The following is a 13,715-nucleotide window of genomic DNA, read 5'->3' on the forward strand; positions in this document are numbered from 1 at the left end:
TGGGCCACGGTGTAAAAGATTAACAAGTTTCACTCTTTAAAAAAAAAAACCAAAAAAATAAAAAGCCTTAGACAAGAAAAGAAACAAAGTATTAAGATCTGAAACCAGCAGATTCAATGCAGGATGTGAAAGACTAAGATATAAAGCATAGGTAATTATTGTACAGATCGTGTGCTCTCTGAGAGATTAACAAACATAAATCAAAGTGCCATATTAAAATCATTTTTATCGTAATGCTTTATTTTGTGCTGCTAGAGCAAAGCTATTTAAATATCTTTCAACGAGCTTTAAATTGCTATATTCAAATTCTTAAGGAACAGTACTTAAACAACTCTTAACATCAGTCACTGATGTATATTTAATTCTCAGCCATAAATGCATATGTAAAGAAATCTTATACTAATATATATTACAGTTATCCATGCAACATTTTAAATGTATAATACTTTTTATAGATATATATATACACATACAGTATAGTGTATAGTTATATATAAGCACGCACACACACACAATTACACGCAGACACTTACGCGTTCACATGTCATAAATATCATATTATTAATCATTTATTATATAGCGCTAGCAAGTTCCGTAGCGCTGTACAATGGTATATGCAGATGTGATTTTATTATAGCTTTCCTGTACAGTGAGATTGAATATATATATATATATTTTTCTATTCTCATTTTACAAGCAGAGATGAACGTATTAATCTTCATAAAATGACATTGATTTATTAAATCATATCACAGCCTTTTTAACAAAGAATAAACTTCGCTCTTGTTACAAACGAAGCACTAACACCAAGACAGGCAGAACAATTATTCGTCCACACGCAGGAAACGTTTCGAACGGTTTATTGAATAGCGGTTACACAGGTAACCCGTAAAGTGCCAGGTGGTGAGGAGACAGCGCCTGTTTTTTTTCCCCTTGGCCAAGGCTTGGCGCACAAAGGGTGCTGCTGGGATGAATCGATCTGACTTTTGGTGGACAGGAAGAAGCTCAGAAAATCTATTTCCAATGAGAATCCATAAACAACTGAGCTGTAAATGTGGTAATTGTGAGGGAATACTTAAGAGCTGTAATGAATGGTTGGAACGTTTTCTTTGATCCAGAGCAATCATTTGTGTAAAGTGTCAGTTTTATTGACATTCCAGGGATTCTCAAAATGTGTCAATCTTAATCTCCTCCTCCCTTACCCTTCTTCAAACCTCCCCCCCCCCCAACCTCATAAAAAAAATCACTCAGAACCGGAGCATACATATAAAGAGACAGAATAAGACATCAGATTCTCTTCCATATCCTGCTCACTATACACCTGGGCAAGCCTTGTTTAACCTTGCTGTCAGGGAGAGCTACATTTAAAAGGCTTTCTGGAGAGCAGACTGCCCCCCTGCTATAGTAAAAGTATGGACATGTAAAGCAAAGCAACTACAACCCAGAAACTAATTTAAATCCACAAGCTAGCAGCTGGTTTAAATACAGCCATTGCCTCATAACCTATAGATCTGAACACAGAAAATCCCACTAATGCTACAATTTAGATCGCATTAGACCCTCACAAAATGGAATAGGCAGCTCTATTGCCACTAAGCTGTAGAACCAATTGCTTCTGGCACAGAAAGGGTTAAAATCCCACCAGGGTCGGCTGAGGTGTAGATTCACTGTGGGTCGCTGGCTGAAATGGAGAATCTGAAATAATGTGAATTAAAAATAAATAAAAATTAAAAAAATGATGAAACTCTTAGAAAATCCAGGGTATGGTTACATACTCAACACTGATCTACACAGCAGCTAATTCGTGGTGCACGTTCCATGACCTTACTGTGAACTGTTTAACCCCTTAGTGGCCAGGTGAGACTTCAAAGAGCAAGGTATAGAATGTGTATGTGCAGGTCCAGGGAAGGTTGTGTGAATTTGACTCCGAACTTACTGCATATAAATTGACTTCAGACTGTGGACGATCTATTTCCTTAAACTGAATGACTCTTTTCAAACGAACAGTCTCTCTCTCCCCCCTCCCCTCTCCTTTTCCCTTCAAGTCACACCAGCCTTGTAATCAGCAACAAAAGCTGACATAAATCAGGAGCGGATTGACAGAGGCTGACAAATAACTGACTGATGGTGGTGAAGTCACATTGACAATTGATGGAGGGGAGGAGAGATGGGGAGAGCAAAGCTGGAAGGTGAGGGAGGGATAGAGTTCTATTGGAAACATGTGACTCTCACATTCCCCAGCCTTTGCATTGGTCTCATTGTGTCATCAGCCACCTGATTGGAAGGATTCGCCTCTTACTTTGGTTATGGGAAAGCAGGCTTTCTGTAAAGTCGTGCGGTAGGGTGAAAATTCCCCAACAATGCTTTCAAGGAGCAGGCCTGCAAGGCTTTACAGGGCACCAGGAAAGGGCTGGCTAATATTGGACTGGGGGGGGCAACTTCAAACAAATAGCCCACTTTGACTCCAAACCTGCACACTATCAGTCCACACCCCACTCCCTTTCTTTATTTTATATTAAATGTTTTATACTGATACTATATATAATATAATAACATAAGAATACCGTCACATAGTGCATTTTATGTGAGGCAGTGCACCTGCCAGCACTCCACTTTACATCCAGTGAGGCCTCTATTTACAGGGGTTCTGTCACCTTTGGGGGTCTTTGCATAAATATGACCCCCAAAGGTGACGGAACCCCTGTAAATGTACCTGAAAGTGACACGACCACTTCTATTGTGCCCACTTTGTCCTTTGATTGCTTTGGAATGGCCGCTAAAATCCAAATCAGTCCATATGAGTATTTCATAATGAATTCAAAATACGATAATCAACCTGTTACAATTACTGTGTTGTATTGTTCTATGCTTGTGGTCTACTTTCTGCAGGTTGGTTCAGTGAAAACACCTTGACATTGAAATGTCTGCTTAAAGGAACACTGTAGGCACTGTAACACCTTCATGTCATTTAAGTGGTTATAGTGTCTGGAGTCCCCTGATGCCGTTTCTTCAGAAACGGTTTAGCCATTAAGGGAAGCTGGTTCCATGGACCTCCTGGCACCAAACCAACCTTATTCTAATTGAGTTGTTATGGTACCGGCAGTGTTCCTTTAAATTTATTTAACACTATCCCAGACCATACACCCAAAAGGCTATCCAAACTTTGATATCCTCACAATCCAAACATTACATGAGCACATGTTTTTGACATACCTATTTATTGGGGAAGTTTAAAACAAGCCTTGTTAAAGGTGAAATGTTAAACATAAAACCCAATTAAGTTTCAATTACAGTTATTCTCCAGGATTTAGCATTAATAGTAAAAGCTCAAATGTACCCTCCATATGATAACACATTTTGTATTATTATTATTATTACATTTATAGTAAGGATAAGAAATTAACAAGAGAAAAATGGTTATACTCAATTTGTGTATTGGAGCAATTAAGGCATCCCTGGTTAAAAACACAACATGTGATGCCTAGGTAGACTATTATTTATTGAACAAATCTATATATAATAATGCTTTCATCAGCACCCCTTACCGAACAGCTTTGCAACCTTTTAAAGGAACACTATAGGGTCAGGAACACAAACATGTATTTCTGACCCTATACTGTTAAACCTACCATTTAGGGGGCTTTCCCCCCTCTCAGCCCCCTTAAAAGGAATTAAAACTCACCTTATTTCTAGCACCGCGCCAGTCCGCCGGCACTGGCCCCGCCCCCGATCCACCTCCTTAATGACATAAAATCTGCCGATTTTTAGCCAATCCAGTCATCATTGGACTGGCTAAAATTGGCAAAGAGGTGGGATGGGGTCAAATGCCGCTTTGGCCAGTCAGCACTTCTTCATAGAGATGCATCTCAATGCATCTCTATGAGGAAAATTCAGCATCCCCATGCAGAGCGTGGAGATGCTGAATGACAGTGCTGCCTACTGTGCAGCACTACCCTGGGAATCATCTCCTGTGGCCATCTGAGGAGTGACCACTTGGAGGTGTCCCTAGGGGCAATGTAAACATTTCTCAGAAAAGGCAGTGATTGCATGAAAATGCCTGAAGGCAATGATTATACTCACCAGAACAACTACATTAAGCTGCAGTTGTTCTGGTGACTATAGTGTCCCTTTAACCCCTTAAGGACCAAACTTCTGGAATAAAAGGGAATCGTGACATGTCACACATGTCATGTGTCCTTAAGGGGTTAAGTCCAGATTGTTAACCACCTGTTTCCCTTGCTCGCTGATCCCATCTTCAACACTGTTTCTGTTTCTTCCTTTACCCTAGGATTGTTCTGCCCAGTAACTGAAGAGGACAATTCAGCAATTCTTCAGTCCCCTTCCCCACCATCTCACCCTTCACACCTTACTTTGCTTTCTTTTTCTCTTTTCTTTCAATCTTGTTTTGTATTTAACTAACACCTTTCATTTGTCCGCTACATTCCTATGGAGATCAAGGCATTATTGCCTAAAAACTAAAAAGTAATCGTCTGAAAATAATTCGCTCTTGGTGGTATATGTTTATTTAAAGGCTAGTGATGGGATTCTATTCATGATATCCAGATACTGTGCTCCTTGCCTGATCTCTTCCCCTCCCCTTATTGATCATGTGATAAACTGCCTCTCTTCTGTCTCCAACTGGTTGTATGAATGTTTTATAAAAGTTAGTCTTTCCAGATCAGGACTTTTTCTCTTTCCTATTGTAAGCACTAACCCTCTCCCTGTCAGTCAGCATTCTTTTATTCCTCATATCTAAATCCTAAATCATGTTCCTCTTAAAATGCAATTTGCCAGTTCTAGCAAGATGTAACCAAAGCTTCTGTTCATCAACTTTTTGTTTTACCTACAAAGCTTTACACATCAGTACCCAAAATAAAATGGCATCTCCATTTCAGTGGAGTACAAACTGAGGTAGGGGCGTTCCCAGGTGACAGGTAATAGTAGTTTCACAGGACACCCCTTTTTTGCATTGTCACTCCTTGTAGAGTGGCCGCACGGGAACACAAAATAGGATCTTCATGTTCCACTGCCTGGTCTGTCAGGGCTGCTTCAGGCTCCGAGCAGAAGTGTGAGGATATGACTGGATATCTTTCCTACCCTCTGTACCATTACCTAGCATGCTGCTAGCTTGGGAACCTGAAGGTGAACTAACAGACCGGGCAGAGGTACAAGACGATGCTCTGCTGTTGTCTCGTGTGCCAATGCTACACCTGGGACAAAGGGAGGGTAAGGGAGGCACACAAGGGGGAATCAGGAAAGACGCAAAATGGGGTGAGGGGGTAAGAAGAGACATGCACTGGTGTAATTGCCATTAAATAGAAACCCCAGATACTCCTTACCTATTTAGAAATAATTGATCAATATCAATCCCTTTGTTCTCTTTGTCAATGACCTCTGTGTGTGTTGTTTCTTCACACATCCAAATCTTATTTATAGAACTACTTTAGGTCTGCCTCATAACAGCAGTCCACTCTTGCTGTCCCTCTGTCCACTTTAATATAATAATAACAAAGTATTTAACCAGAAAAGGTACATTCAGATTACTCTGGTTTTCAACATCATCTTCAATTTCTTACTCTACAATGACAGTTGGTATAAACATTTCCAATTGCCCGCAAGCCATTGGCATGATAAAATTCAGCACTGGTGGGTAGAAATTCACCCATGGTGAATGTGCTATGGACCCTTGCGGCTTGCAATCCTTTATGCTTGTATTGTCTGCCTAATATTGTGTAGGTTCCCTTTTGTGCTACCAAAACAGCTCTGAACGTGTCCTGTGGTATCTGACACCAACACATTAGCAGAAGATCCTTTAAGTCTTGAAAGTTGTGAGGTGGGGTCTCCATGGATCAGATTTGTTGTTCCAACACATCCCATAAATGCTCCCACGGCAACATCTGTCATGTTCTTCAAACTATTCTTAAACAAATTTTGCAGTGTGGAAGGGTGCATTATCCACTGCCACTTCCATGGCCACTGCCATCAAGGAACACCAGTGCAATGAATACGTGGTCTGCAACAATCTCTAGGTAGGTGGTACATGTCAAAGTAACAACCACATGAAGTTCTAATTTTTTCGTTAGTGGACAGGGTTTAACATGTGCAATCTGGCCAGTCTGACCGCAAACTGCGATGCACTGTGTGTTCTGACACCTTTCCATCATGGTCATCATTATGTTTTTCAGCAATTTGAGCTACATTAGCTCTTTTGTGTGATCGGACCAGATGGACTAGTCTTCACTCCCCACATGCATCAATGAGTCTTGGGCACCCATGACCCCTACACCGGTTCAGTTGTCCTTCCTTGCACCACTTTTGGTAGGTGCTAACCACTGAATACCGGGAACACCCCACAAGACTTGCTGTTTTAGAGATTCTCTGAACCAGTCATCTAGTCATCACTATTTGGCCCTTGTCAAAGTCACTCAGAACTTTTCACTTGCCCATTTCTCCAGCTTTCAACACATTAAAATTAAGAACAGACTGTTCACTTGCTGCCTAATATATCCCACCTATTGACTTTGTAATGATATAATCAATGTTATTCAATTAACCTGTCAGTGGTTTTAATGTTGTGGCTGATCAGTGTATAGGTGTGAGGGCTAGTAATTGCCCCAGTCTCACAACTTTATCTCCACACAAAAATAATACAAATCTTCCATATAGTCCATTATAGCCCAGCAGTGCCATTCTCTCTCTCACTATACAGAGATACAATCCATTGCATTCTCTCATAATAGAGTGTAAGCTTTTATGGGCAGTATTAAGGACAATGGGAGAAATTACATGACATAGGTGCGCCTGCCTGTATTTCTTTGACTTGTCTTTGAAAGAAAATAGAGAAACATTGTGCAAACACTTTATGAATAATGAGAGCGGCTGGAGACATGAACCATAAAATGTAAAACAAGCCCAGTGCTTTGAGCAAAGAGGCGAATCCACCATGAGGAGGGAGAGAGGGGGAGGAATAAAGAAAGAAAGAGAAAAAGCATTAGAAGCAGGGAGAAAGGGGACGTCACATCCCCTTGACCCTCCAATCACCTCGGGGTCCCATTTGATTGGAAGGCGGCAAAGGCTTTAATCTCAGCTCTAATTCAGAGGCTTTTGAAGTGAGTTTCACTGGCAGAACTCTGGCTGGCTGCGCTGCTGATCACACTGCGCGCTCTGTACCAGGAGTGGGCGCAGGACCGGGCTGGAACACCAGGATCTTACAGCAGTGGAACCCTCTGATCCTGACTGGATGGAACGTTCACTCCCTTAGCAGCTGTGCACAGAGTTACATTGTTACAAGGAGCCCAGGAGCCGGGCATTGAAGGCACAGCACCGATATATTGTATCTGGATTCAGGTTCCAGCGAGAGGCAGCGTTATATCTGCTGGATATTGACTGAGCTGTGTGATCCCCTGTATCTGGTGGATATAGACTGTGATCCCCCTGTATCTCTTGGATATAGACTGACACCCCAGCTGTGTGATCCCCTGGATTTAGACTGACACCCCAGCTGTGTGATCCCCTGGATATTGACTGACACCCCAGCTGTGTGATCCCCTGGATATTGACTGACACCCCAGCTGTGTGATTCCCCTGTATCTGCTGGATATTGACTGACACCCCCGCTGTGATTCCCCCCTTATCTGTTGGATACAGACTGACGCGCAGGCTGTGGGATCTTCCTGTATCTCTTGGATATAGACTGACACGTTGTAACAGCAGTCTAGGCGGCACCATCTCCAGGCAGTGCTCTGCACCGATGAGCCGGTGTCTGAAGGTCACTGTACAGCACCGATACCAGGATCGGCGATAGGATACTGGGGTATTTGTAGGATCCCACGTCGCTGGCATCTCGGGGATACTTTGTTACAGCTTGTCAACCAGCACCCCTGGGGGTCTCTCTCCCCTCGTTTCCCCCAATGCCTGTTAGGGGGTCATGATCAGCTCGCCATTGGCTTCTGGAAGTCGTGTGAGTCCAACAGCCCGGGAGAGCGGAGACACCGGATCGTCCCCGGCTAACAGAGCCTGCTTCCTGCACCCCGTACCCCCCTCTGACCCCCTGCGCCAGGCCGCCAGGCTCCCTATCAAGGTGCTCAAAATGCTGACAGCCCGGAGCGGACACATCTTACACCCGGAGTACCTCCAACCACTGCCCTCCACCCCAGTCAGCCCTATAGAGGTAAGGAGGCAATACACACTACTGCTGGCTTTATCTGAATACACACATTCAGACACAATCATACCCAGAGACACACTGTTTAGTATTCAACACAATCACACACATATGTATAGTATATATACATTCACACACAGACACACTATATGTAGTAAACATATACATTCAGACATACTATGTATAACACATACACAGACACACAATGCATAGTGTATATATGTACATTTATACAAACTATGTATAGCATATACATACAATCATACACAGACACAGTATGTATGTATGGATCTATATATATTCATACAAAGACACACTATGTACAGTATACACATTCATACACACACTGTAGTATTTATACATACGAGAGGTTGTGTTTTCTATACATACACACACTTCTATTCACACCTCACATACGCACTGTACTGTTGAGTATTCTTCACACACAGACACACACACACACATATATACTAGATACTGTTAGATATTCTATGCATATAGTAGTATGTTAATCGATGCCATTATTATTATCACGGTGAAGCTCGATGTTTGCTTCCTCTCCTTCCTCCCCTTTCCCCTTCCTCTCCTCTGATCTCAGATCTCACAGCTTCCTTCCCTCTCCCCCCTGTAGTAATACTTCCGAACAGACTGTTTTCCTCTCTCCACCCTTCGGGCAATGGCAATGACTTACACCGGGGTTAGAGCCCTGCTGCCCAGCCACTCTCTGCACACAGCCACAGACTGCCTTCACTTCCCTGGGCTGTCTGCCTGGCTTACTGGGGGACCTATAGTCTCACTACAGTGTACATTATACACAATAATAATGGCGGTATTTATTATAGATTGATTTTAATACACTGCAGCGCACTCTCTTACAGTCAGGAGATCTAACACGCAAAATGAAATATAACTATAATGTATTTAGTGTAGCTTATTTACTATAATATAGCATTATATCTGTATAGGTATACTTATACACACACACACTGTACCACAATCTGTCCACATACATACAGACTATATCATTTATAAAATAGTTTATAGATAAATAATACAGACTATATATTGTTGTTGCTAATTAAGTAACATTCTACAGTAATATTGTATGGCAATGTTATTCTTGTAACATTCTATGCAGTATAATCTAACATTCTATGCAGTAATAATATATAGTGATGTTATTAATCTAACATTCTATGCAGTAATAATATATAGTGATGTTATTAATCTAACATTCTATGCAGTAATAATATATAGTGATGTTATTAATCTAACATTCTATGCAGTAATAATATATAGTGATATTATTAATCTAACATTCTATGCAGTAATAATGTATAGTGACATTCTATGCAGTGATAATGTATAGTGATGTTATTAATCCAACATTCTATGCAGTGATAATATATTGTGAGTGATGTTGTACATGGTATATTACCTGTTTTTGGACATTCTTCACTTACATGCAGGGATTTAAGAGCACTTTGTTTTATGCCAAGGGCTGAGATTAAAGCCCAGCAGATTAAGGCAATATCACCGTGTGAATATTATATATGAAATTCTAGCCGAAGGGTCAATGGGTAACTTGGATGAATTTAGTCTTTCCCATGCCATTGTACAAAATCAAGCTTTCACAAAATCACTGGCTATCCAGAAATCAGCTTATATCATTAAATTGGCAAATTATCAATAGTTTGAGTATTAACTTGTATCTGGAGTTGTAAAACTTACTTGTAATTAAAAAAAAAAGTAAATCTTAAAACAATATATGTCTAGGTAGAATAAATATGTAATAAATAAAACAGACATGACAAAATGCTAGTTATTTAAATTTAGGAATTTGTGTGTATAAATATATTAAAACAGACATATAGAAAAAAACAACAGACACGCAGATATAGTGTAAAATTAAACGTATTGATGTCAAGTAATATTGAGCGAGGCTGTGTATTGAGGCCTCATTTAAAAGAAACGTGAGCCCTTTTATAATGGGTAACAGTTTTTGAGGAGGGCATACTGAGGGCCAACATCACCCCCTGGTGACCCCTCTGATGTTCCCTATTTACATCTCTACATATGTTGCAATTCAATAGCGTTATTAAGTTTAAGAAATCATTGTGCTACCTTAAAGTATAAACGATCTAAGCCAAAAAAATGAGTTAAAAATATAAATTTGTCATCCGGAATAACAGAGTTTTAAACTAATTACTTTCCATAAACATATAGGCATCTAGATAAAACATTTACCAAGCCAAGCATCTGGATAATATATCGAGCTCAATTCGGAAATGTTTTTTAAGGGGAAGATTTGGGATTAATTCACAACAAATCCTATTCTTCATATTTCCTTAGCTAGCGAAATCCACCAGGTGAATAGGGGCGACCGGGATATATACACAATCCTAAAACCTGCTCTGTCTAAAGCAATTCATTATTTGTTCTTAAGTCACATTCATCATCACTATGTTATTATTATCATTACACGTTATTATATCATTACATCTAGAATATAGAAGGTAATATGTGTGTGTATATATGTATATACATATACTATTTTATTTATATACACACAGATAAATATATACACACACACACACACACACACACACACATATATATAAATGCAGTATATACATAGTGCTGGCTGAGGGTTGTTAGATGATGATTATGGGGTATTAATGCAGTATATACACTGTGCTGGCTGAGGGTTGTTAGATGATAATGATTGGGTATTAATGCAGTATATACACTGTGCTGGCTGAGGGTTGTTAGATGATGAATTTTGGCTAATAATGTGTGTATAGTGTCCCCCAGGCCTGTACTGACCCTGTCTCTCTCTCTCCCCCAGCTGGATGCCAAGAAGAGCCCCCTCGCCCTGTTGGCCCAGACCTGCTCTCAGATCGGCAAGCCGGACCCAGCCCCCTCCAAACTGTCCTCAGTGACCGGCTCATCCTCCGGGGGGGACAAAGACTCCAAGTCCGCCCCCCTCAAACTCAGCGACATCGGGGCGGAGGACAAGTCCAGCTTCAAGCCTTACTCCAAGACTCCGGACAAGAAGGAGCAGTCTTCCGGGGACAAGTCCGGCTTCCGGGTGCCCAGTGCCGCCTGCCCTCCTTTCACTCCCAGGACCGGCAGCCCCGGCTCCCCGCGGACCCCCCCTCCTCCCGCGGACCCCAAGCCCAGCGCGGAGAGCGCGGACAAGAAGGACGCGGAGCAGTGCAGCGCCAAGGGCTCCTCATCCCCGCACGGCCGGCTCAGCGTGGACCTGCCCCAGGCTCACTCCGAGGGCTCCTGCAAGAGCCTGTCCGCCGCACCGTCCCCCACCCCGGTGTCATCCTCCGGCTCCTCCTCGGGCTCCGTGCTGGCCTCCGGCCTGGTGGCCCCCGTGTCCCCCTACAAGCCCGGCCACACCGTGTTCCCGCTGCCCCCTGCCGGCATGTCCTACCCGGGCTCCCTGTCCTACGCCGGATACCACCCCCAGTTCCTGGCTCACGGGGTGTCCCTGGACCATTCCAAGGGCGGCCAGCTGGGGAGCCTGGGCTGCTCCAGCAAGTCCTCCTCCAGCCCGCTGACCGGGGCCTCCCCGCCCTCCGTGATGACCGCCAGCCTGTGCCGGGACCCCTACTGCCTGAGCTACCACTGCGCCTCCCAGCTGGGGGCCAGCGCCTCCTGCGGCCACGACCTCAAATCCGGATACCCCCTGATGTACCCCAGCCATGCCCTGCACGGGGTCTCCCCGCCCTCCCTGCCCGGCCACCCCCTCTACCCCTACGGCTTCATGCTGCCCAACGATCCCCTGCCCCATGTCTGCAACTGGGTGTCCGCCACCGGCCCCTGTGACAAGCGCTTCTCCTCCTCAGAGGAACTACTGGGCCACCTGCGGACACACACCGCCTTCCCAGGGGCCACGGACAAACTGCTGCCAGGGTACCCCAGCTCCTCCTCACTGGCAGCCGCTGCCATGGCCTGCCACATGCACATGCCACCCACAGGACACTCATCCAGCCCTCTCACCCTGCGCAGCCCACACCACCACCCCCTGGGACTCAGTACCAGCCGGTACCACCCCTACTCCAAAAGCCCTCTGCCCTCAGGAGGGGCCCCAGTGCCAATGCCAGCAGCCACAGGACATTACTATTCACCCTATGCCCTGTATGGGCAAAGACTAACCACAGCATCAGCTCTAGGATACCAATGACTACCAGTAGGGGGCTATGGAATGTGGAGATAAATGACTTCAATCTTTTGATTTTTATTCTTGTTTTTTTTTTTTTTTTTTTTCTAAGGAAAAAAAATGAGATCAATGTGTGTTCATTTGAGGACTGGATCCGTGGACACTCTTATTTATTTATGTTAGCTCCAAGCAGGACGTCTAAAATAAACTAAAAATGAAAGTGCATTTCTGGATAGGTAAAGTGGAAATCTCATGTACAATTCTAAAACAACAGGGACACCATAACTTGAATCCTCCTAGTGTTACTTAAAAACCAATGACTGCTTATTGTATTGTACCTTATTTAACGTCTCATTTGGGATCAAGCCCCCTCTCCCCCCCCAAAAAAAATATCATTACATTACAATGCATGTTTGTTACTAAAAAAATAAATAAAACAGCCGGCAGTTTGTCCTAATTTAAAATTGCAATTATTTTTAAGGTGTTAAAAAAAAATAAAGATAAAAAAAAAAAAAAAAAACAGAGAACAGGTTATTTTTTGTATGTATTCTGGAAAAAATGATTTTATTGCGAAAAAAAAAAGTCCCTAATTTGCCTTATTTTTGTTCGGGGATAAATGCTTTTTTTTTTTTTTTCTTTCTTAATTTCTGTCACATGAAAATGTTTGCAAGTTCCATCAGTGATTTTTGCATCCTGTATCAAACTCACAGTGTACCTGCTATAAAGATTAAAATACATTATATTTGATTTAATATGTTTTAAATTTATTTCAAACTGGGTTTAAATTTCCTTCCGATTTCTGTAAAAGCCGAATTAAACGCAACCCATTTTTGTATTACTGAAAAAAAAAAAACTAGGATTAAAAAAAACCTGTATATTTCCACTTAAATATAAAGTATATGAATGAAATTTTCAATGACTATTTGTATTTTTTTTTTTACATGATTTTTATTACAAACGTGACTTTCCTTTAATCACTAAATAGAAGCTTAATATATTTTCATGATATCGTTAGAAATGGAATTTAATGAAGAAAACAGTGTCTGTCCAAACGATTTCATCTATTGGGGTTTTTTTTTTTATTTTGTTTTTTTTTTAAGTGATTTTAAGAACACGAGTAAAATATGTATAAAAAGCAGTATACAAAATTAAATTTTTTATAGTAAAATAAAAACGTAGTATTATATAAAACTAATAATATTTAGGAAAATACGTTTTTTTTTTTAATATCACCAGATCAAAGAAAGTAGTTAAAAACAAAATGTTAATTAATATATGGGTTAAAAAATGTGCAGCTGTGTTGTTTATTGTCACAAAATAGCTAATAGGACATTTAAAAATCCAAACATGATTTAATGTATAGAATCAGGGCAGTAA

The 13,715-nt window shown here is 41.7% G+C and overlaps 1 protein-coding gene across 1 annotated transcript; it reads left to right on the forward strand.

The window, feature by feature from the left end:
- The first annotated feature begins 7,054 nt into the window (after positions 1-7,054).
- Positions 7,055-13,090, forward strand: ZNF503 (zinc finger protein 503). The gene is made up of 2 exons (XM_063434241.1): positions 7,055-8,170; positions 11,013-13,090. Exons 1-2 carry the CDS (start codon positions 7,928-7,930, stop codon positions 12,360-12,362), a joined length of 1,593 nt encoding a protein of 530 aa, XP_063290311.1. The 5' UTR covers positions 7,055-7,927; the 3' UTR covers positions 12,363-13,090.
- Positions 13,091-13,715: the final 625 nt, after the last annotated feature.

Source organism: Pelobates fuscus, chromosome 10 (assembly GCF_036172605.1).
Source record: "Pelobates fuscus isolate aPelFus1 chromosome 10, aPelFus1.pri, whole genome shotgun sequence".
NCBI lineage: Eukaryota > Metazoa > Chordata > Amphibia > Anura > Pelobatidae > Pelobates > Pelobates fuscus.

Bases quoted from the DNA above. Each gene is read 5' to 3' on its own strand.
- ZNF503 (XM_063434241.1), top strand. From the start codon at position 7,928: ATGATCAGCTCGCCATTGGCTTCTGGAAGTCGTGTGAGTCCAACAGCC. The intron at 8,171-11,012 runs GTAAGGAGGCAA...TCTCTCCCCCAG, and splicing joins CCCCAGTCAGCCCTATAGAG to CTGGATGCCAAGAAGAGCCC.